Source organism: Coturnix japonica, chromosome 22 (genome assembly GCF_054131305.1).
Source record: "Coturnix japonica strain WE chromosome 22, WE-NBRP24, whole genome shotgun sequence".
NCBI lineage: Eukaryota > Metazoa > Chordata > Aves > Galliformes > Phasianidae > Coturnix > Coturnix japonica.
This window is the reverse complement of record NC_140684.1, coordinates 9917731-9939501: the sequence shown is the minus strand read 5'-3', so window position 1 is coordinate 9939501 and position 21771 is coordinate 9917731. Positions and strand designations below refer to the sequence as shown.

General features: G+C 62.5%; 3 protein-coding genes across 10 annotated transcripts; 2 read left to right on the top strand and 1 right to left on the bottom strand.

The window, feature by feature from the left end:
* The first annotated feature begins 106 nt into the window (after nucleotides 1-106).
* Nucleotides 107-8016, top strand: LIMK1 (LIM domain kinase 1). 2 transcript variants are annotated; one of them, XM_015880805.3, is made up of 16 exons: nucleotides 107-323; nucleotides 2108-2204; nucleotides 3772-3910; nucleotides 4033-4142; nucleotides 4219-4425; nucleotides 4689-4794; nucleotides 4870-5054; nucleotides 5134-5317; nucleotides 5428-5514; nucleotides 5939-6070; nucleotides 6155-6214; nucleotides 6299-6364; nucleotides 6456-6612; nucleotides 6680-6735; nucleotides 6815-6972; nucleotides 7066-8016. In XM_015880805.3, exons 1-16 carry the CDS (start codon nucleotides 266-268, stop codon nucleotides 7250-7252), a joined length of 1989 nt encoding a protein of 662 aa, XP_015736291.1. In that variant the 5' UTR covers nucleotides 107-265; the 3' UTR covers nucleotides 7253-8016. The 2 variants fall into 2 exon arrangements, with proteins under 2 accessions (XP_015736291.1, XP_085377923.1); XM_085521797.1 differs by lacking the exons at nucleotides 107-323; nucleotides 2108-2204 and adding an exon at nucleotides 2340-2554.
* On the bottom strand, nucleotides 7583-13380 carry LOC146757416 (uncharacterized). 2 transcript variants are annotated; one of them, XM_085521805.1, is made up of 3 exons: nucleotides 13242-13380; nucleotides 12772-12917; nucleotides 11923-12639 (listed from the first exon to the last, which is right to left on the bottom strand). In XM_085521805.1, the coding sequence occupies exons 2-3, from the start codon at nucleotides 12882-12884 to the stop codon at nucleotides 12033-12035; spliced, it is 720 nt and encodes a 239-aa protein (XP_085377931.1). In that variant the 5' UTR covers nucleotides 12885-12917; nucleotides 13242-13380; the 3' UTR covers nucleotides 11923-12032. The 2 variants fall into 2 exon arrangements, 1 of the variants encoding a protein (XP_085377931.1); XR_014936415.1 differs by lacking the exons at nucleotides 11923-12639; nucleotides 13242-13380 and adding an exon at nucleotides 7583-7795 and having other exon boundaries at nucleotides 12772-12911.
* SEPTIN4 (septin 4) lies at nucleotides 8337-21660 on the top strand. Of its 6 annotated transcripts, XM_085521803.1 has the most exons (15): nucleotides 8337-9575; nucleotides 9730-9771; nucleotides 9981-9988; nucleotides 10330-10449; nucleotides 15550-15843; nucleotides 15985-16078; nucleotides 16151-16237; nucleotides 16904-17027; nucleotides 17268-17402; nucleotides 17494-17611; nucleotides 17794-17895; nucleotides 18227-18323; nucleotides 18439-18601; nucleotides 20025-20124; nucleotides 20339-21650. In XM_085521803.1, the coding sequence occupies exons 1-15, from the start codon at nucleotides 8435-8437 to the stop codon at nucleotides 20396-20398; spliced, it is 2685 nt and encodes an 894-aa protein (XP_085377929.1). In that variant the 5' UTR covers nucleotides 8337-8434; the 3' UTR covers nucleotides 20399-21650. The 6 variants fall into 6 exon arrangements, with proteins under 6 accessions (XP_085377929.1, XP_085377928.1, XP_015736286.2 ...); XM_085521802.1 differs by lacking the exons at nucleotides 8337-9575; nucleotides 9730-9771; nucleotides 9981-9988; nucleotides 10330-10449 and adding exons at nucleotides 11540-11626; nucleotides 15138-15272 and having other exon boundaries at nucleotides 20339-21660; XM_085521798.1 differs by lacking the exons at nucleotides 8337-9575; nucleotides 9730-9771; nucleotides 9981-9988; nucleotides 10330-10449 and adding exons at nucleotides 14160-14340; nucleotides 15138-15272 and having other exon boundaries at nucleotides 20339-21660.
* Nucleotides 21661-21771: the final 111 nt, after the last annotated feature.

The window sequence follows — 21771 nt, the reverse complement described above, 5'->3', positions numbered from 1 at the left end:
ATCCCCCACCGCCCCCTCCCCGCGCTCTGGTCCCGCCCCCGACCCCTCCTTCGAGGTCCCTCCTCTCGGACCCGCCCCCTCCTCTTATCCCCGCCCCCCCCCAGCCCCCGCGCCGGCGCCCTGCGCCCCCGGCCCGTCCCCGCCCGCCGCCCGCCCGTGGCCGCCGGAGCCGCAGCCGGAGCCGCATCGCAGCGGCGGGGCCGGGAGGGCAGCAGGGCAGCCCCGGGGCGGCAGGGCCTGGCGCGGTGCCGGGCAGCGCGGCTGCATGAGGTTGATGCTGCTGTGCTGCACCTGGAGGGACGAGCCCATGGGAGAGGAGGAAGGTACGTAACCACCCTCCGATCCCCCCCCCCATACACTCCTCCCCTCCCCTGACCCGCCTGACTCAGCGCTTCCGCCGCCCCCGGGCCGCCCCGCGACCCCCCTCCCGTCCCCGCGGCCCAGCAGCGCTCCCCGCGTCCTTCCCGTGCCCCTCATCCTGCCCGCAGCTCCCAGACACCCCCCCCGCAGCTCCTCCGTGCGCCCATACAGCCCCCCGTGCCCCCCACCAGGCCTGCTCCCCGCTGAGCCCCTGCTGTACCCACATCCCCTTTCTGCATCACTCCTCCATCCTCATCCCCTCCCTGCAGCTCCCATCCCATCCGCAGCCCTGCATCACCCCTACATCATTCTGCATCCAGCCCGTAGCCCTGTTCCCTCTTATCCCTCGGCATCCCAATATCCTCTTCCTGCAGTCCTCATCCCTCCTGCACCCCTACATCCCTCCTGCACCTTTATATCATCCCTATGTCATCCCCGTTCCCTTATCCAGCCTGCATCACTCCTGCACCCCTGCATCCCTCCTGCACCCCCATCTATCCTGTGTCCCTCTCTGGACCCCATATCCTTCTCTGCACCTCTACGTCACCCCATCCAGCCTGCATCCTCCTCTGCACCCCTACATCACCCCTGCATCACCCCTGTATCCCCATATTCCCTCTCTGCAGTCCCATCCAGCCCCCATCCTCCCCTGCACCCTTATATCACCCCAGCTCCTCCCATCCCACCTTTGTACCCCCACATCCCTGCCCCCAGTCTTCCTGCATCCCCCTTGCACCCCTACATCTGCTCCTGTACCCCCATGCCTGTCTGCAAACCTCCTGTGCCCCTTTAGCTCCATCCATGCCCCCTTCTGTTCCCCATGCACCCCCTTACCCACACTGCATCTCCCAGCTCCATCTAGCCCCCATCTAGCCTGCATCTCCCTTCTGCACCTCCATATCTCCCTCTATACTCACGTTCACCCCATACTGCACCCCTACCCAGCCTGAGCCCCTTCTGCACCCCACAACCCGCTGCACCCATCAGCCCGCATCCTTCCCAGCACCCCACACCCACTCTGCACCCTTCATGCATCCTGCACTGTCCTGCCTGCACCCCACTCCATCCCACACCCCTCCTGTAGTACACTCTGCTGCACCCCACACCTGTGCATCCCTGTGTCCCCACATCCCTGGGTGCACCTGCATCCCCCCACTTTGCCTCCCATTCATCCAGTAACCCATATCCCTGCACCCCATCCTGTATCCCTGTGCTGCTGCTGCACCCTGTGTGTCCCCATGTCTCCCCCACCCCCCTGCACCTTGCACCCCATATCCCTGTGCCTCCCTGCATCCCAAAGCCTCCTCTTGTGCTGAGCAGCCCTTTACTGCTCTGTTATCTCATCCAGGGAGCTCTGTACCTGTTATGCCCAGTGTGCCCCATGCATCCTGCCCCACTGCTGTCCCATGAATGCCCCATGTCCCCCCATTCCTCTTGTGTCCTGCTGCCACCCTGATGCACAGTATCCCCCTGGTGCCACCCAGCACCATGGGAATGTCCATTGCCATGACAGGGGGTAGAGAACACCCAGCCCCCTGCCCAGGGTACGGCTCTGGTTGGCACTGGTGGCGCTGCCCCATCCCCAGCACTGGGAACATGAGCCTGGTGACCTTGTCCCCAAGTTGGAAAGCCTGGGGAATCGATCCATGGATCAATGTGGGGGTGGGGGTGGTATCGGTGTCAGAGGGGCAGCAGGAGCACGTGGTGGGGATGTGACAGCACAGAGGGTGACAGCCCTGTCCCCCAGGGAGCGACCTGCCTGTGTGTGCGAGCTGCGGCCAGGGCATCTTCGATGGGCAGTACCTGCAGGCGCTGAACGCTGACTGGCACGCTGACTGCTTCAGGTGGGACCACGGTGCAGGGACACTCATCATCATCACAGCGGGGTGTGGGGGTGACACTGAGCCCACCAGGAGCTCAGCCACTCGTGTCACGTCCTTGGGGTGCGCAGGCACCGCGTGGCCGTGTGCTGGGGGCTGATGTCACCGTCCCCGTCTGTCCCCGCTTCCTCTTTGTCGTGCGCTCTCCCTGCGGTGGGAGCTGCTGGAGGAAGTTGGGGTGTGGGGGTGGCCCGGAGCTGGGGGTGCTGGGGGCAGGACGGTCCCATCCCATCCCCGTCCCATCCCCGTCCCTGCGCCCAGACGATGCTGGCAGCTGTGCTGAGGAAGAGCCGTGCCCTGAGCGCCGGAGCCAAGTAAGGGACAGGGGTGGGATGTGATGGGGCTGCTCGTGTCCTCAGCTCACTCCATGGGGTGCTGCTCCACATCCGGGGTGCTCTGGGATGGGTGGATGGACGGACAGAGGGATGGATGGACGCACTGATCCATCAGCCCCATGAAAATCGTCCTGTGTGGTGGTTGCTGGATCCGGCCTCCCCCCCCCCCCGCACCTCCCCGGGCTTCCGGAGGCCCATGGCCGCCTGCAGGAGCCTTCGGCCTCTCCTCCTCCTTCTCCTCCTCCTCTTCCCGCTGCACTTCGGGCTCTGCCGTCCCCCGTTGACACATTGCGGTGCCGGCAGCTGCTCCTGCTGCCGGGGGGAAGTTGTGGATGTAAAGGAGCGCTCTATGGGAGCCTGTGGCACAGGAAGGGAGCGGAGCGCGGCACCCCCCGCCTGCCGGTGCTGTTCGGTGCCCGTTCGTGTCCCCCCCGTCGGTCCCACCGAGCACCGCGGCCGCCCCGTCGGGTCCAACGGGAGGGCGGCGGCAATGAAAGGGTTAAGGGGGCGTGTCCGAGGCGCCGCTCCCCATTGGCTGCAGCCCCCCCCCGGGTGGCGCGGAGCGGTGGAGTCCTCGTGACGTCATGGGGTGGGGAAACTCCGAACCGTGACGTCACGTCTGTTGGATGGGGGGGGGGATTCACCGGCACCACCCCGGAGAGAACAGAGCGGGGGGCTGCGGTGTGGGACCCACAGCCTGACACAGCCCCACATCACAGCCCTCCTGCAGGGCTCCAATTCACCGCCCCTTGTTCATCTCAGCCCCCCTCCCCCATAATTCAGTGCCCCCCCCACTCTCACACCCTCCTGACCCCCCCTCACTGCTGCCCATAACACCCTGCCCCTCTGCGTCCTCCTCAATCACTGCACCACACTAATAACTCCCCAATAAGCCCCTTTAATTCAACACACCCCCACTGCTGTCCCCCCCAGATTCTGAAGGGGGGGGGGTGATGGAGCTGCGTATTGCCATGCCCACACTGTGCACATAGAGGGGAACAGCACGGGGGCGAGTGGGCTGTGACTCATGGCAGGGCTGCAGTCCCTTGGTGTGACTGTCACTGTCTCATGCCATCCCCAACCCTCCCACACACCCCCAGGGAGGAAGCGTTGGAGGGGGGGCTGACACACGTCACGGTGCTCGCAGCCAAATGGGGCTGACACCCCGTGACACCCCCGGTGTCCTTGTGCCTCAGGTGTGGTGAGTGCGGGGCCTCGCTGTCCCACCAGTACTATGAGAAGGATGGGCGGCTGTACTGCAAGAAGGACTACTGGGCGCGTTATGGGGAGCTGTGCCACGGCTGTGCTGAGCAGATCACCAAAGGGCTGGTCATGGTAAGGGGGAGGGGCTCAGGGGACCCTCAGCCGGGGGTTTCCGTTCCTGTGTGGGTTTTGTGGCTGCTGGAGTTCCCTGGTGCACGGCGAGGGGATGGAGTGAGTGATGTCACTGTCTGTAGGTGGCCGGGGAGCAGAAGTACCACCCTGAGTGCTTCAGCTGCCTCAATTGCCGTGCGTTCATCGGGGATGGGGACACCTATGCGCTGGTGGAGCGCTCCAAGCTGTACTGGTAGGTCCTGGTGGCAGTAGGGGTTTGCATCCCCGTGCTCCCCCTGTCCCTGTGCCCACCCAGCCCTGCCCCGCAGTGGGCACTGCTATTACCAGATGGTGGTGACGCCGGTCATCGAGCAGATCCTCCCTGACTCTCCGGGCTCCCGCATCCCTCACACCGTCACCCTCGTCTCCATCCCTGCCTGCTCCGATGGCAAACGTGGCTTCTCCGTCTCCATCGACCCGCACTGTGGTGCCCAGGGCTGCGGCGCTGAGCACTCACGCACCGTCCGCGTCCGAGAGTGCGTATCCCATCCCCACAGCACCCTGGCACCAAGGGCACACCCCATGGCTGGGTCTCTTCTACCTTTGGGGTGGGAGGGTGAAGGATGGGGCAGGTGCAGTTCCATCTGCCCGTGGTGGCCCATGGTGATGGATGTCCCTATCAGGCAGGAGTGGCACTGTGTCCACATGTCCCCAACTATCAGCACAGTTTGGAGTGGTGCACTGGGTTCATCTCTCTGTTGGGTGGGGCTGACCCCCCTGTTGTGTGCTGGCCCTGCAGGGTGGACCCAGACTGCATCAGTCCTGACGTGAAGAACTCCATCCATGTGGGTGACCGCATCCTGGAGATCAATGGCACTCCCATTGGCCACGTCCCACTGGATGAGGTAGGTTCCCCCTGTGCTCCCCAGCGTGTTTGTCCCTTGGGGTGCCCCATGCCACCCCGTGTGCTCTCCACCCAGATCGACCTGCTGATCCAGGAGACCAGCCGCCTGCTGCAGCTGACCATTGAGCACGACCCCCACGAGCCCCTGCCCCGCGACTCAGTGCTGCCCTGTGGCCCCCTGCCTGACCCACACAGCCCCCTGCGCTCTCCAGTCCCTGTACCCCATGGAGACCTTGGCACCATGCGCCAACGTGCTGTCATGTAAGGCCACCACACCTCCCCAAGTGCCCCCACTCGATCCGCAGCCTCCAGAGTGACCACACATCTGTCTGTCCCACAGGAGGAGCTGCAGCACAGACAAGTCTCCAGGCTCCAGCTCGGTGGGCTCACCTGCTTCCCAGCGCAAGGACATCGGCCGCTCCGAGTCGCTGCGTGTCGTCTCTCGCGCTCACCGCATCTTCCGGCCCTCTGACCTGATCCACGGCGAGGTGCTGGGCAAGGGCTGCTTCGGCCAGGCCATCAAGGTGCAGTGCTTTGCCATGATGTTTGAGTTATAAGCATGGTGGTCTTAGCTGTGTGGGGTGGGGATGTGAGTGATGCATCCCGGAGGTGCTGAGTGCCTGCCCTCTGCCAGGTGACGCACAGGGAAACGGGTGAGGTGATGGTTATGAAGGAGCTGATCCGCTTTGATGAGGAGACGCAGAGGACCTTCCTCAAAGAGGCAAGTGAGGCACCTGTGTACCCAGGTGGGGGGACAAGGGGCAGGGCAGTCTGGCACTGTTTAAAGAGAGGCTCAGGTTGGGTGTTTGGAACAGTTTCTCTATAGAGTGGTGAGGTATTGGCATCGGCTGCCCAGGGAGGTGGTGGGGTCGCTGCCCCTGGAGGTGTTCCAGAACTGTGGGGATGTGGCACTGAGGGATGTAGGCAGTGGACGTGGTGGGGGTGGGGTGAGTTGGGGTTGGACTTGGGAATCTTAGTGGTCTTTTTCAACATTAAAGATTCTAAGGTTGCTCCTTGCAGGATGCTGGGAGTGGTACTTGGGAGGTGCTGGGTCATAGCATTGGTGGCTGCCTGGCTCTGTACCATTGTCACCAAGGGCAATGAGTATGGTCACCCTGGGGTGCTGATGGTGCAGTGGTCCCCAGGTGAAGGTGATGCGCTGCCTGGAGCACCCCAATGTGCTGAAGTTCATCGGAGTGCTCTACAAGGAGAAGCGGCTCAACTTCATCACTGAGTACATAAAGGGGGGCACCTTGCGGGGCCTCATCAAGAGCATGGTGAGTGTGGGGGGAGTGGGCAGGGGGCAGCTCAACCACCCTCAGCCCATGGCAGGACTCCCATCTGTCTTCTCTTTCCCGCAGGACAGCCACTACCCCTGGAGCCAGAGGGTCAGCTTCGCCAAGGACATTGCTGCTGGCATGGTGAGCAACGCATGTGGGGGTCTGTGGGGTGGTGGGCTTGGATGGGCTGATGGTGGGATCCCTGCTGAGTGTGTGCCTCCCTAGGCTTACCTGCACTCCATGAACATCATCCATCGTGACCTCAACTCCCACAACTGCCTGGTGCGGGAGGTAAGTCCCACCATGGCTGTCCCACACTGGCCCAGCAATGGGACCGGCCCAATGTTGCTGGCCCCACACCTCACCCGTCCCCTCCACCCAGAACAAGAGCGTGGTGGTGGCCGACTTTGGGCTGGCGCGGCTGATGGTGGATGAGAAGAACCAACCCGAGCACCTCCAGAACCTGAAGAAGCCGGACCGCAAGAAGCGCTACACGGTGGTGGGCAACCCCTACTGGATGGCCCCCGAGATGATCAATGGTGGGCACGGCCGGGGCAGGGGACACGTGGGGAGGGGACAGAGTGACCTGACCCATCTCTCCCTTAGGGAGGAGCTACGATGAGAAGGTGGACATCTTCTCCTTCGGCATCGTGCTGTGCGAGGTGGGTGCCGTGCCGCTGTCCGTGGTGCTGCTCGGCCGTACCCGCTGGAGCTGAGCCCTCACCCCTCTCCTCCCCGCAGATCATCGGCCGGGTCAGTGCCGACCCCGACTACCTGCCCCGCACCACCGACTTCGGCCTCAACGTCCGTGGTTTCCTGGAGCGCTACTGTCCCCCTGCCTGCCCCCCCAGCTTCTTCCCCATCGCTGTCTGCTGCTGTGACCTGGACCCTGAGAAGCGGTGAGCACCCTGTGTCCCTTGTCCTGCATTGTGCTGGGGGATGCTCGCATGGCGGGGTGGTGACATGCCATGTGTCCCTCTGTCTGCCCGCAGGCCGTCCTTCAGCAAGCTGGAGCAGTGGCTGGAAACGCTGCGCATGCACCTGGACATCCGCCTCCCGCTCAGCTCGCAGCTGGAGCAGCTCACCTGCGCCTTCTGGGAGACACACCGACGGGGAGACGGGGGGCTGCCCCCCCACCCTGAGCTCCCCGACACAGCCCCCCACCTGCACCCCCTCTAAACCCACAGCATCTCCCCCGGCCTGGGGCTGGCCCCCTCGCCTCCCCAGCACCCCCTGTCCCCGGGAGCTGGCTCTCCCCAGACTGCACAGCCTGCACGGCCCTCCCTGTACATAGGGCCCCCCAGGAGCGAGGGGTGGGGGGACACGTCCCCTCTGCGTTCGCTCGGTGACCACATGCCCCCCCCATCTGCACACCTGGGGGTCCCACTGTCCCAGCCTGGAGGTGCCTTGGGTTTCCATGAACTTGCACTGCAGCACAGTAGGGGCATCCCTATTCCCCCTGAGCAGTGGGGGGATGCTGTCCCCATCCCCCTCTTCGGATGTCCTCATATACTCACAAATGGGGACAACCGGGGTGGCACCACAGGGATGGGCACATTACGCTCCACATGTCCCCACTGCGCCGTGACCGCCGTGTCCCTTGGGGGGCCGTGCATCCCCCCAGGGCTGAGCCAGGTCCTGGCGGGTGTGGGGACATTCCGGTCCCCCCCGGGATGGCCACGCCGTGTGGTGCTTCTCATGCTCTTAATTCAGGTTCATTTTCTGTAAGATATTTAAAAAGAAGAGTTTGTATTATTTTTTCATACGACGTAGTTTTGCCATTTGTCACTGCCTCAGTTCTGCTTTACCGAAGGATGAAACTGTGAAGCCTCTCTGCGCACTTTGCCCGGGAAGTCCAACGTGACGTCCTCTGCGGAGGCGGGAAGGGAACTCAAACTGTGATGTACCCCGGCCCTCGGTCAATAAATCCTTCCCCGCTCGCTGCCCGGCCTCTTTGGGACTCGTGTGCTCGTATGGGGCTGCCCCAGCCCTGGGGTCCCTGCTGGAGCAGGGTGGGACCAGGTGGACCCTGAGGTCCCTGTCACCTCCATCATCCTCCAGGTGCTACCACCCTGGGATGGGTTCCTGGGTACTGGGGCATCCCTGTCCGGGGAGGGTTTGAGCCCTAGATGGAGAAGACCTTGATTCCAAGGGAGGGGACAAGGAGCAGCACTTGGGCACTCTGGAGCTTGCACCCACAATGAAGGAACCCCTGGAACCCTTGTCACACCTCCCTTGGTGACATCATTCTGTACCACTTCTCCCCCCTGGGAACGGGACACAGGCACCGTGGGGCTCACACATGCCCTGCTCCTTGGGGACAGATTTCATCTAATCTCTGGCCACTGCCCACACAGCCCTATGGCCCCCAACCCACTGATGCCACCAGACAGTGTGACCCTACAGGGGCCCTCAGCCACCATCCCCCAGCCCAATAGCAAGGTGCCCATGTCATCTCATGTCCCTGAATCGCCCCACGGGCTGCAGGACAGGATGGGCAGGCAGACGATGCCATCAGGCCGCTTGGTGGTGGCCCTGCAACGTCCCCTGGGTGAGAGGCAGCAGGCAGTGGGCAGCTGTCTGCAGCCTGGAGCAGGGCAGGGGCGGAGGGGTGGCCACTCTGTCACCTTCACACTAAGAGACCTGCCCCGGGCAGAGCCACCAAGTGGGGGATGTCCTCCGCGTGGCACCCAGGTGGCCACAGTCATCCTTAAGGAGAAAATGACACAGACCGAGCCCTGCATGGTGACTTTGTCACCTCACGTGATTGATGTGGGGACCCAACTGTCACAAGATCCCTGTGCCACGCACCCCATCTTCTGCACCCCAACACCACCACCGCCTCGCAGCACCATCACCAACCCCAAACCGCCCCGCAGAGCTCTACGGCCCCTCGGGCAAAAATCCATTTCCCAACTCTCAGGGTACCAGGACCACACGGAACAGGGCTCCTTGTCCTCGCAGCCCCCTCCAGCCCAGCCCAGCAGGGAGCAGAATGAGCACCTGCGTGTGCTGCACCACAGGGCTGAGCAGCCGACACGCCAGATCCCGGCACCATCCCGGCCATCACCCCCCACCAGGGACATGGGCACCCAGGCCAGCACTGTGTCTGTGCACCCACACCCTGCTCCTGGGTTCCCCAAAGCCCCCTGTGCCTGTTGTCCCCAGCACTGCCCTGCCATCCCCTTGCCCTGGGATGTCACCACCAGGGCTCTGCCCAAGCCGGGTCGCAGCTCAGCTTGGTGGCCCCTGCTGCACCCACAGCACACTGTCACCCCAGTGATGGAGCCTGGCACTTCCAAGAGCAGCCCTGTGCATGTGGATGCCATCTCAGAGGACACGACAGGTAGAGGTGGCTTCAGTGACAATGTGACAGTGTGTGACAGAGCTCCTGCCACTGCTCTGCTGCAGGACAACAGCTCCAAGAACTTTATCCGTGGGGCTGATGGTGGGCGCAAGGTGGACATGGATCTGGCCACCGAATTTAATACCTACTTCATGGGTGAGTTTGGGTGGTTGGGGTGAGCAGACAGGGAATATGGTGATGTGTGACCCAGGGACATCTGCGTCCCCTCTGCCCTTCCCTGGGGGCACAGCTGGAGGGGACAGCAATGGCCACAGGGAGCTGCAGCTCACAGCCTTCCTCCCCATTGCAGTCATGAATGACAAGAAGGTTGATTTCTTCTGGACCCTGAAAGGTGAGGCAGGTGCCCACAGCAGTTTTTGTAGGGCCCACATAAATATGTCTTTTGGGTATCCCTGAGCCATGCACTGACATGTGCTGGGGGGACATGGGGACAGCCAGAGAGCCCAGCAGACCTCAGCTGATGAAAAATCTCTTTTCTTCCCACCCCGGTGCCATCCTCTGCCTGCTCTGGTGCTGACCCCTCCTCGGCTGTGACTCCAGATGAGGAGGTAAGTGATGGCCTGGCAGCATTGTCAGGACCCTTGTGGGGGGGGTTTTGGGGCTGGTGCCAGGGGATGTAGGACAGGAGGTCTTGGGGGGGGTAGCACAGAGCTCACCCCAGGCTCCTCCCACCCATGGCATAAGTCTGGGGACCCGCTGCCTGGGGACAGCCAGGGGGCAGCAGGCAGGGAAGGGGTTAATCACCCCACATCCTGGGATGGGCTCTTTCCATCTTGTTTGGGTTTGGAGGAAGAACAGCTTTGGCAGCACGTGGCCTCATCCCAAAATAACTCGGCCTCCCATGGTAATTACAGAGCTGCCCCTCCTGGGCTCATGGCTTCCCTTCCAGCTGCTGCCAGCTGGGCTGGGCAGGATGGGACACTTGGGCTGCTGGGGGCCCTGGGGACAACCACCCACCCTCTGTGTCACTGCTCCTCTTCCTGTGTCAGCTCTGGACAAGAAAAAATGGGTCAGTGTGGCATCACCAGGGCTGGGAATGGGGCTGCTGTGCCTGGCACTGCCCTGCTCACGTGGAGTAAGGGCACACAAATCCCACAGGCTCCACTCCCACCGCTATGTGGCCACACTGGGGACACCCAGTTCAATTCCCCACCCACACATGGGCAAAGCGTGACCCCCTTTGGCTCCAGCTGCCACGACATCGCCTGGCCTTGCCCTGCTGCATCCCCCCCTGCTCCCCCCCGGCTCTGCAGCTGATCCCTTCAGCTTTTAATGCTCTATTTTTAATGCCCAGGCTGCGGCTCTGTGGTCACATCCCTCTGACACAGCCAGGCATCGTTCTCCTCCAGCGAGGCCAAATCCCATTGCTGGAGGCTGAGCACATCACCCACAGGTTCAGCTGAGCACGGGCAGCTCATCACAGCAGTGCCCAGCTCCACTCTCCAGGGGGAACTGCTCCTTGAAGGGCAGCGGGCAGCAGGGCTCAGCATTACGGCGGGTAATCCCCAGTAAAGCCGTGTCTCAGAAGGGAACGCTGACCGCAGGGATTAGGATTGAAGCATCCATCCTCATCTACCTGCCCTGCCCCATATGGGTGGGGACAGGGGTTGCTCACGTTCCCAGTACTCAGTGCCCAGTACTCTGCAGTTGGTGGGGCTGTGCGTGTTCCCCAGCGCCTCCCAGCAGCGCTGTTTATACTGGTACCAAGTATCTGCTGGCAGCACTCAGCATCGTTTCCCAATTCCTTGAGTCTCTTCGTGGTGCTGGGGCTGCCCCCTCCCACCAGTACCAGGCTCCGGTGCCAGTGCCGGTGCTCTGTACCCAGTACTGGTGCCACCACCCTTCAGTGGGTACCCACACTGGTGCCCTGTGCCCGGTACACAGCACACAGCGCCGGTGCCAGCACTCGGTCCGTGGCATCAGTGCACAGAGCACGATGTACCCGGTACCGGTGTCCGATGCCTTGTGCCAGCACGCAGCGCCAACACCGGTGTTGATGCCAGCACGGATGCCCGTGTTGACACCGGTACCGGTGCCAGCCGTGATGCCGCCGTCGGTGCCGCCCCGCTCCGCCCCCGCTCCGCCCCGCCGGCTGCCGTTCCGCTAATCCCGGCGGCGGGGCCCGGCCGTGCCGCTCTCAGCCGCCGCTCCCGGTCGGCGCCCGCCCCACGCGGGCCGCAGCCATGGTAAGGAGAGCGGCGTGGGGAGGGAACGGAGCACGGGACGTGGGATCGCCGCATCTCGGCGCTGCCGCATCCCGGTGCCCTCAGTGAAGGTGACGGTGCCGCGGGGCGGAGCGGGCCGGGCCGGGCCGGGCCATCCGGTGCCGCAGAGGGGCGGGGGGGGGGAGGTGGGAAAGGGGCCGCCCGGCCGGACCCGACAGCCACGGGAGGAGCACGGGAGATGTGAGGCTGCTCCTCGCCGTGTCATCGAGGCGGGACCCCCCAACAGTTCCACCTGCACCCCGGTATCTGCGGAACCCCCGGGTCGGGGCGGGCAGCGGCTGCCCCAGCACAGCCCCCCCTCTGTCACCGCTCTGACACCCCTCGGTCACCCCCGGAGCCCCGGCCCCGACCGAACCCTCCAGGTCCCTCAACTGGAGCCCCGTGTCCCGCACCGGTGGCACCGCTCCTCCGGCCCGCTGCGGTCCCCGTAGGGAAACCGTGCCTGGATGGGGTTAGGGTTAGGGTTAGGGTTAGGGTTAGGGTTAGGGTTAGGGCTGCAGTCCGTGTGGCACCGGGACGGGTGGGGACAGCGCTGCGGCCACCGTGGGAACCGGAGCGGCGCATTCCTGCGGTGCGGGACGCGGGGAGTGAGGAGGGAAGGGAAGGGAAGGGAAGGGAAGGGAAGGGAAGGGAAGGGAAGGGAAGGGAAGGGAAGGGAAGAGCGGCCGGAGGAGCTCGGCGGTCCCGCGGGGAGCCCTCCCCGAACGATGCCGGATGGGCCGGGAGGGCGGACGGAGCCGAGGGACGCCCCGTCCCCGTTGCTGGGCCATCCGCTCCCGGTCACGTCGGGGCCGCTTTGCGCTCTGGGCGCTCTCAGTACTCCTGCTCGCCTCCCCCCGCTCCGTGCTGCGGTGCGATTAGCGATCCGTACCGGAGCGCTGCGCTGCTTCCAGCCCGGGTGGATCCCAGTGTCACCTCCAGGCTGCGGCACCGCCGGGCTGCCCTGCGCTCCCGGCCCGCTCATTCCTGCGGCTCTGGAAAGATGCCCCGAGGGGAAGGGCTGAGCCGGGGGATGCGTGGGAAGGAGCTTCTCCTCCGCCCGATGCCATCACCCTGCCCGGAGCTGGGCACCATCCCACTGCCCGACCCTCCGCCCTGCTCCTCACCTGTGTTTCCCGTGTCCAAAGCGAGTCCCAGCCCTGGAATTGCTCTTAGCCCCATCGCCGCCTCTCCGGGCTGTCCAAGTGTGACAGATGCAGCCTGAGGATGGGTTTTCCATCAGAACCACCACCGATGGGGTGGGAGGTGAGAGCTGGAAGTGAGAAATTCTGATTTTAGGATATTGGTGGCAGCTGGGAGCTCCCAGCACAGCTCAGCAACGTGTGGCTGCAGCACAGCACTGGGGAGGGACGCAGGGATTGTTGAGCCTTCAGGGCTGCTCCGTGGATAACTGCACTTAAGGGGAGTGGGGAAGCTGTGCGGATGGGTTATGGGGAAGCTTCTTGCAGTTTGCAAGGAGCACAGTGGATGTGGATGCGGGGTGAGAGGACTGGCAGGCAGCACGGGGACAAGGGTGTTAGTGAAGTTATGATGTGGGGAACAGTGAGTGCAGGGCTGTGCCATGGTTGGATGCCACCTCTAGGTGAGATGCAGGGGTAGAGTGCAGTGTGGGTCAGGGGGTGCCCATATCCTGGGTGCAGAACATCCCCGCAGCAGCCCGGGAAGGCTGAGGGGAGCAGCCAGGCATGGGGAGGCTGACGGTGTCTCTCCCAGCAGGGATTTTGCTGCCCCAGTGCCCCTGCAGCCTCCCCCCTCACAGCCCTCGAGCTGTCACCTGCAGGAAGGTGCGATGCGTGGTGGCAGGTGGGGACGAAGCAGTAAATGCCGCCTCGCTGGAGCTGCCAGTGTGTGCAGCGGGGTGTGTAATCTGCTTACGGGGCATGGAGCTGCACTGTAAATCCCTGTTCACAGGTGGGATAGTCAGGGCCTTGTGCTGATGATGCTGCTGGGGCTCAGCGTGAGGTCCCATGAAGCAGCTCTGTGTTATGGGGTGCATCAATCCTTGCTGGGTCCCTCTGCACCTACAGCCCCGTGGTTCAGCTCTCCCCCCTCCGCCCCCCCCTGGTGCTTTGGGGCTTTTTAGCACTTTCCCAGCTAAGCCAGGCAAGCAAAGCGTGCCCAGCCCCGCGCCCAATGCATCTCGACATGCATCAAGGCAAATCAGTGTCGGGCTGATGGGAGCAGACCCCAGCCCTGACAGCTCGTGCTGCTGCCCTGCGGGGGCCCTGTGAGCGCTCGGGTTAACCCCTGAGGATGAGGTGGGCAGCAGAGCTGGATGGAGGTGTTTGGAATGGAGGTGCTGCTTTTGAGATGGATGTCCCACTCAGCCTGGCAGACAGGCAGCCCAATTTTCTTCCCATCCACCCACTGTCTTGGCCAGTGATGCTTTATGACCCTTGCCACCCCCAGAGCTGCTCTCCTGCCCCACAGCTGGTCTCACTCTTCTCCCCATATCCCGGTGCTCCCCTGTGCCCTTGTGCTGCTCCTGCACCTCCCCCAGAGCCGTGCCTCGGTGCTGAGGGTGCTGGGTGCCCACGCAGGGTGGAGTTATGCTAATGCTCCTCCTGTCCCTCCCTGAGCCTGGGTGCAGCCCGTGCCACTCGCAGCATCTCCCCGCCACGAGTGACAGCGGCCGGGCCATGGCCACCTGCCCCGAGCTGCAGCCTCTGCAGGAGGTATGGGGGGCAGAGGGGGCAGACGTGGGTGGGGGGGCACAGTGGGAGCCCTCATCTGGCTGGAGGGAGCTGGGGCAAGTAGCTCTGTTGCCAAGACATCCCTGCCTGGGGACATGCTCGCTGCAGGGTCCCCGTGGATGCAGAGCAGCCCCTCATAGCATTACAGAGCTGTGTGTTGGGGAGGGGACCCCCAGGGGTCACTGGGCCAGCGGGGATGGGAGTTGTTTAGGACAGGGGGCACTGTCACCTGTCCCTGTGTGGTTCCCAGGTGGGCAGCGTGCCCTGAGTGCACTGATCAGGGTGAGGATGCTGCGTTTGTAGGGACATACTGAGTGCTGCTGACATGCTGGGGATGGTGGGGGAGGGCACTGCAGGGGCCATCCAGCCCCCCAGTGGGGACACTACTGTCCCCATCCTAGTGGCTGTGGGGGGGTGCTGGGCAGTGTGGGACAGCTGAGTGCACACACTGCAGCCCGGCGGTGGTGTGACCTCGTTTCCAGCCTAATAACTCAGCATGCTTTGCCTCGCCTCGGGCAGGGACATAGGACATGGGAGGGGGGATATGTGTTCCATGGTGGGCTGTCACCTTGAGACCACAAGGTGCCATCCTGCAGAGTATGAGCTTCCAAGGCCCTTCATGTCCTCTATTGGAGTCCACCTTATAGGACCAGGGATCCCATGGGGATCCACGCACAAACTCCTCCACCCCCGAAGGTCCCCCTTAGCTCCAGGGCTGTCACCTCTTATCTCTCTTGCTGCTCTCACCCTCTGTCCCTTGGCGCACGTTTCCCTCACAGCCACACGTGGGGGTTCTGCCAGAAGACCCCAAGGAACGTGGGGGTGCCCAGGGCCCTCCCAGGGCCAGGGGGGACAGCCCCAACCCGTGTCCTCAGGAGTGCCAGGAGCCGGCCGACCTCCCGATGCAGCAAGCTGTAAGCACCCACATTGCTCTGCTGCATGGCACCATGCTGTCCCTGCTCTGACCCCAAACCTGTCCTGGGGCTGGCACTCTTGTCCCTTTCTTTTGTCCCCAAGGTGTCCCTGCCTTGGGGTGCATGAGGCTGATAGCAGAGATCTGGGGTTCTGATGTTGTATTGATGTGAGGCTCCCATAGCACAGAGCCATCACAGTGCGGTGCCACCGTGGTGCCATCATGGCATGGCACTGCTACCACAGCCGACCCCTCTCTCCTTGTCCCTTCCCCCCCAGATCAAGCGCTTCCTGAAGGAGGACTCAGAAGAGGCTGAGCTCACCCAGTTCCTCAGGGACTGCCCTCCTGTCGACAGCCCCCGCAAAGTGGAGCCCCCTGAGGGCCGGCGGGACTCCGGCCACCCCCTGTGCGGGAGGGCCCCCGGTGAGGAGCCCACCGATGAGCACGACTCGAGGTCCTTCTCTCGTCCCCGGCCCTTGGACACCCAGCAGCACATCATGGCCCCCCCGCCGCCCAGCCCCTCACGGCCGCGCAGCCCCTGGGGGCAACTGGACCCCTACGACTCCTCTGAGGTGTGGTGGGCCCCTGGGGAGAAGGGGTGGTAGAGGGGATGGAGGGGTCACCATGAGGTGTGTGCCCAACCCGTGGGACCCCATGGGACCTTCCTGGGGGGCACAGCTCCATAGGGAGCACATTGTACCCTCTGCCTGCAGGATGACAAGGAGTATGTGGGCTTCGCCACGCTTCCCAACCAGGTCCATCGCAAGTCAGTGAAGAAGGGCTTTGACTTCACACTGATGGTGGCAGGTAGGAGAAAGTGTGGTGGCCAGAGTGGGGACAGTGACCTGAGTGTCCCCTCACCACTCCCTGTCATTGCAGGGGAATCCGGACTGGGCAAATCCACCCTTGTCAACAGCCTCTTCCTGACAGACATGTACAGGGACCGCAAGCTTCTCAATGCTGAAGGTAGGGCAGCAGGGAGGGGGCACGGATGGGTCTGGGGAACCATCTCCAATATGACCCTCGGAGCTGGCAGCTCCTCTCCATCCCAGCTGGGCTCCTCCGGTCCCCTACACCCACATTTGTCACTTCTGGGCTTTCCCTAAAGGGGGAAGCAGGCGTGGGGCTCTGCCAAGGCAGCGGGGTCCCCTGGCATGGGTTTGTCCCAGAGCAATGGCAGAACAAAGCTGGTCTTGTTGGGGCTCACAGGGTGCTGGGGACAGTCAGGTCTGGGGCGCAGTGCCACGTGTCCTCATGAATTGAAATACGGTCCCGATCCCCGGGATCCAGCAGAGTTATTGGATTTCTGTTGGTTGCTAGGAGTGATGTGCAGCCTCAGTGAATGCATGCATGGCTGCACACAATGGTAGCATCCTCGGGGACACGGGATGTAAGGACACAGCATGAGGGACACAAAGCACCCACGATGTGCCTGGGTTTGGTGCCCATGGTGACCAGGACATGGAGGCAGCCTGGTAGTGTCCCCCTGCCCCCAAAGGCTGGGTCTGACTCAGGGGCTGTGACATCTCCTTGTGTCACTGCCATCCCTTCATGGGGACAGTGCTGAGTGTAGTGCTGTTGTGGCTGTGGGCACATCCTGCTCATCCCCCTGCACATCTCCCATCCCTGCAGAGCGCATCACGCAGACGGTGGAGATCACCAAACATGTGGTGGACATCGAGGAGAAGGGCGTCAAACTGCGCCTGACCATCGTGGACACGCCGGGCTTTGGTGACGCTGTCAACAACACCGAGTGGTGCGACACAGGGTGCACCCCCAGCGTGGGGAGGGGGATGGGATGTCCCCAAGGATGGGGATGTGGGGATGGGGATGTGGGTGTGGGCACTCCCCCGTTGCTCAGTGATGCCATGGCTTATGCTGTCCTTGGGTCATGATACTGACCCTAGGAAGAGGCGCTGAGCCTGGAGATGGTGATTTTGGGGCTGTGGAAGGGCCATGGGGTGGTCACCTCCCTCCCAGCTCGCTGTCCCCACAGCTGGAAGCCAGTGGCTGACTACATTGACCAGCAGTTCGAGCAGTACTTCCGCGATGAAAGCGGCCTCAATCGCAAGAACATCCAGGACAACCGCGTGCACTGCTGCATCTATTTCATCTCACCCTTTGGCCACGGGTAGGGGTACCCCCATCCCCTGCAGACCTGGGGCTGGCAGCAGCAATTGGAGGGGCAGGGAAGAGCTCGGGGCTCATGGGGCTTCCCACAGCCTCCGGCCCCTGGATGTGGAGTTCATGCGGGCGCTGCACCAGCGTGTGAACATCGTGCCTGTCCTGGCCAAGGCTGACACCCTGACACCCACCGAGGTGGAGCGGATGAAGAATAAGGTGAGGTGCTGCCCTGAACTGTCTCCTCACCTCCTGCTCCACTTACCTGCTGGCTCTTCCAGTCCCCTGCCTGGGCTCCATGTGGAGCATTCTCTGTGTTCCCAGCAGTGACAGACCCCAAGGACGTGTCTCTCTGTGGGTGGTGGGCAGAGCCCTGCCATACGCTATTTGTGTGCTTCCAGATCCGAGAGGAAATCGACCACTATGGGATCCGCATCTATCAGTTCCCTGAGTGTGACTCAGATGAGGATGAGGAGTTCAAGCTGCAGGACCAAGCGCTGAAGGTGCATTGGGCAGAGCCCCACAGGGTGGGGGCACCTTGTCCTGGAGGGGAGCTGGAGCTAAGGAAGCCATGTTACACCTCATTGATGCTGGATATCCCATGGAGATCCTGCTGGTGCCACCTCCAACTTGGGGGGAAGGGATGGGATGGGGATGGAAATGGAGATGGTGATAGGAATGGGAATAGGAAAACCCATGCCGTGATGCTGCCACCCCATAGACAGAGCTCCAGGGTATCAGTGCTGGAAATGGACATAGAAATGCAGGTGGAGGGCTGTGGGCCACAGCAGCAGGGCCAAGACCTGCACTTATTCTATGACCATCCTCTTGCAGGAGAGCATCCCCTTCGCTGTCATCGGCAGCAACACGGTGGTGGAAGCCAAGGGACGGCGCATCCGTGGGCGGCTCTACCCCTGGGGCATCGTGGAAGGTAACATCACCAGGACGTGTCCCTGTGGGATGGGGGCTTCTCATGCTCCTTCTCCATGATCTGGTCCCCATGTGGCTGCCTATGGGGTCCCCTGACCCCTGGTTCCTCCCCTCAGTGGAGAATCCGTCTCACTGTGACTTTGTGAAGCTGCGCACCATGCTGGTGAGGACCCACATGCAGGACCTGAAGGACGTGACGCGTGAGACTCACTATGAGAACTACCGCACGCAGTGCATCCAGAGCATGACCCGCATGGTGGTGAAGGAGAGGAACCGCAAGTACGGGCCTGGGAGTGGGGCTGGGCTGTGGGAGGGCTGGGGCAGCCCCTCCTCTCCTTGGGTTGTCTGTGGGGTGCCCTGTCCCAGTGGGTGGCCTTGCCTTGGTGGCTGGAGGGGTGATGGGGACCCTGTGTTTATGGGCTTTGGGGGCAGAGCAGAGCAGGCAGCAGGTGCCAGGGCTCTGCCATTGTTGCCAGATTATGGCACTTGCATGCCCTTTATCACTCCAAAATATGGGTGCCCAGTGGGTTGGCACGGTGTGGGGACTCTGCGGGGGGCCTTGTCCTTAGCTGTGGGGCAGTCACTGGTGATGGCCATGGGTGCCCTAAGCTTGTCTCTCCATGTGCACTGGGAGAAGGAGGCAGCCCTCGGCGCTGCGGCTGTGCTGCTCCGACTGCTCTGCAGACTGAGCTGGGAAGGTGCCCGTCCCCTGTGCCACCACTGCTGCGTCCCCCTGCCCCTCTATAAAGTGCTTGATGGTACCCAATGCTGTCTTGGTCCTTCTGTGCCTGGCAAGGGCTGTGCACAAAAGCACTGGGGGGGGCTCCTGGGCCAACCCTGCAGCCACCCACCCATTGCCCAGATCAGCATCTGGTTGCCCGTGGTGCAACACTAATGGGAGGATGCTGTGCCCATGTACTGGGGATGCCCAACTCATTTGGGCAAGGTGAGGTTGCAGGGATACCCTGTGCCACTGTCACCAAGCACCCACCTCCAGCAGCCAAAGATGCCCATGGGGATGGGTGCGCTGGGCACTGCACCACTTTGTCCCCATCCTAAGGCACACAAAGCAAAGCGCCTCATCCTGGGGTGAAGCCATCGGAGGGTGCAGCCACTGACTCCTTTAAGAAGGGTCCCTGGGGCAGGTCCCCTGGGCTGGTGACACTGCTTGGCCTATGCCTGCTGCCATCCCCAGTGACCATCCCAAAGTGACCCCCATAGCGAGGAGCAGTGACAGTGGGTGGTGGTTTCCCAAAGCAGCTCAGGATGCAGCCAGCCCTTGCCTGTGCACACCCACACCTACCCCAGTGCCTTGGGGCAGACGTAGCCTGTGTCAGCTTCACTGAACCCGTCACTGCTCTGCTTGTCGCTGGTGCTTGGTGGCACGTGTGACCACTGTGAGTGACAGTGATGGCCCCACCACGTGTCACCCAACGTGGACCCTCCCCGTGCCCTTGTCATGGCAGAACCCATTGACTCAGATTGCCCTAGTCCTGCCTAATGGGGTGGCCGTGGGGGGGATGTGCTGTGCTGCAATGCCTGTCCTCAGCGATGCTTTGGGAAAGCTGCACTGCCAGCAGCTGTGGGACACCAGGTTGACAGTGATATTGCATGAGGCTTGGAGGTGTTTGGTGAGCTGGGACAGCTCGAGTCTGGGGGTGGGGGCATGGGAGCGTCCTCACCTCCTTTCTCTGCCCTGCAGCAAACTGACACGGGAGAGCGGGACGGATTTCCCCATCCCTGTCATCCCCCCAGTGCCGGACTCGGAGACAGAGAAGCTCATCCGGGAGAAGGATGAAGAGGTGAGCACTGAGCCTCCATTCCTCCCCTGCTGCCCCCATGTGCTGCCCCCAGCCCTCCTGCAGTGGGAGGACACACAGGGTGGGGAAGAAAATCATAGTTTGTGCAACTCTTGGTGGTTCAGACTTGGCAGCTTTGATCAGGGGGGCTGACGTGGCCATGGGCAGCACATGGTGATGCCACCTTCCCTCTGTTCACCTTTTTGCTCCCTTCCAGCTGCGGCGGATGCAGGAGATGCTGCAGAAGATCCAGAAGCAGATGAAGGACACCCACTAACCCCCCCCACTCCTCTGCCCACGCCCCACATGGATCAGAAATGTTTACATCACGCTCCATCCCAGCCAAGCTCTGAGACTCGATACCAACAACACCTCTCACCTTAAGCTGCTGCAGTATCGCCTTATGGACTTGGGGATGGCGAGGGGATGGGGTGCGCCTCCCGGGTTCCCCCAGACACTGTCCCAGCCCCTCCTGCAACCCCTGGGATGGGTGCAGTGTTGTCCTTGTGGCTTTGGCTCTATGTCCCTCCCCTCCTGGGCATCTTCAAGAGGCCACTATGGCCCTGCTGCTTGTGATCTTGTCCCTGTGTCACCTGGGGCTGCTTACCCGTGCTGTGAAGGAAGAGGGAAGGAGAAAACTGGTCCCAGCCTCACAAACTGGGGTCTGTACCACTCGAGATAGGGGCTCCTGGAGGCCATGGGTCACCCTTGGCAAGGGACTCCCATGACAGCAGAAGAGGTTCAGAAGCTCAGTGGTGTCCAGCCCTGTCACATTCCCTTTCCCCATGGAGCATCATCCCATGGGATCATCCCATGCTGGTGCACAAGGAACCTTGGGGGGGAAATCACCATCTCCCCCAAACACCATCCCTCCAACCCCAAACTGTAGTGAGCAGAGACCTGCCCTTACCTTGTTGGCCCTACAAAGCAATAATCACTGTCCCCACCCTCAGCAAGAGCTTTGTCCCCCGATGGCGTTTTGGCTGCTTGCTTGTCCATCGTGACACTGTGTCCCCCATGATGTCCCCACCTGTGTTGCTTCCTGGCAGTGCACCCCAACTCCCTGCTTCGCTCAGGCAATGGGGAAAGAAGAAAGGGGACATTGAGGCAGCGCGGTGGCCCTGAGGGCTGGATGGAGAGCTGGGGGCATGGGGACGTGTCCCCTCCCCACCTTGGCCACCCGCTCTGGTGTCCCATGGATGGGTTTCAGCCTCATCCCCACAGTCCCCATGTTATAGTTCGGCTGGCTCAGGCTGGGTGGCAGTAGGGATGATGCCAGCAGCGTCCCTGCCTTGGCCACAGCCTGAGGGGTCCCTGTGTCAGCTCACCCCTGAGCAGGGACCTGCAGGGCTGGATGAGTGCTTTCCTTTTTTATCTCGCTATTTTCTTACTGAAGAACCTACCTTTGCATGATGGCCATAGACGCATTTATTAAGATATACAGAGTTTAGGTTTATAAATTCCTATAGAGCTAGTGGAAATATTTTTAACCCCTCCACAAACGTTCTCAATAAATACAGCTGACCTGGCTTGTCTGCACCCATGTGTCCCTTCCATGGGTGGGCGCAGGAGGATGGTGATGGGTGACCAGACTCCTCCTTCCTCCACCTCCTGCTTCACCTCGTAGGAGCTCAGGGAACATCTTCATCC

What these genes read in the sequence shown, in the direction of transcription:
- LOC146757416 (XM_085521805.1), bottom strand. Translation starts at nt 12,884, where the DNA reads ATGGAAAACCCATCCTCAGGCTGCATCTGTCACACTTGGACAGCCCGG. An exon ending in TTTGGACACGGGAAACACAG is followed by an intron (nt 12,640 to 12,771) that starts GTGAGGAGCAGG and finishes GCATCTTTCCAG; the next exon opens with AGCCGCAGGAATGAGCGGGC.
- LIMK1 (XM_085521797.1), top strand. Translation starts at nt 2,340, where the DNA reads ATGTCACCGTCCCCGTCTGTCCCCGCTTCCTCTTTGTCGTGCGCTCTC. An exon ending in ATGCGCCAACGTGCTGTCAT is followed by an intron (nt 5,055 to 5,133) that starts GTAAGGCCACCA and finishes TCTGTCCCACAG; the next exon opens with GAGGAGCTGCAGCACAGACA. An exon ending in GGGGCCTCATCAAGAGCATG is followed by an intron (nt 6,071 to 6,154) that starts GTGAGTGTGGGG and finishes TCTTTCCCGCAG; the next exon opens with GACAGCCACTACCCCTGGAG.
- SEPTIN4 (XM_085521803.1), top strand. Translation starts at nt 8,435, where the DNA reads ATGGCCCCCAACCCACTGATGCCACCAGACAGTGTGACCCTACAGGGG. An exon ending in GCTGTCAACAACACCGAGTG is followed by an intron (nt 17,028 to 17,267) that starts GTGCGACACAGG and finishes CTGTCCCCACAG; the next exon opens with CTGGAAGCCAGTGGCTGACT. An exon ending in TGCAGGACCAAGCGCTGAAG is followed by an intron (nt 17,896 to 18,226) that starts GTGCATTGGGCA and finishes ATCCTCTTGCAG; the next exon opens with GAGAGCATCCCCTTCGCTGT.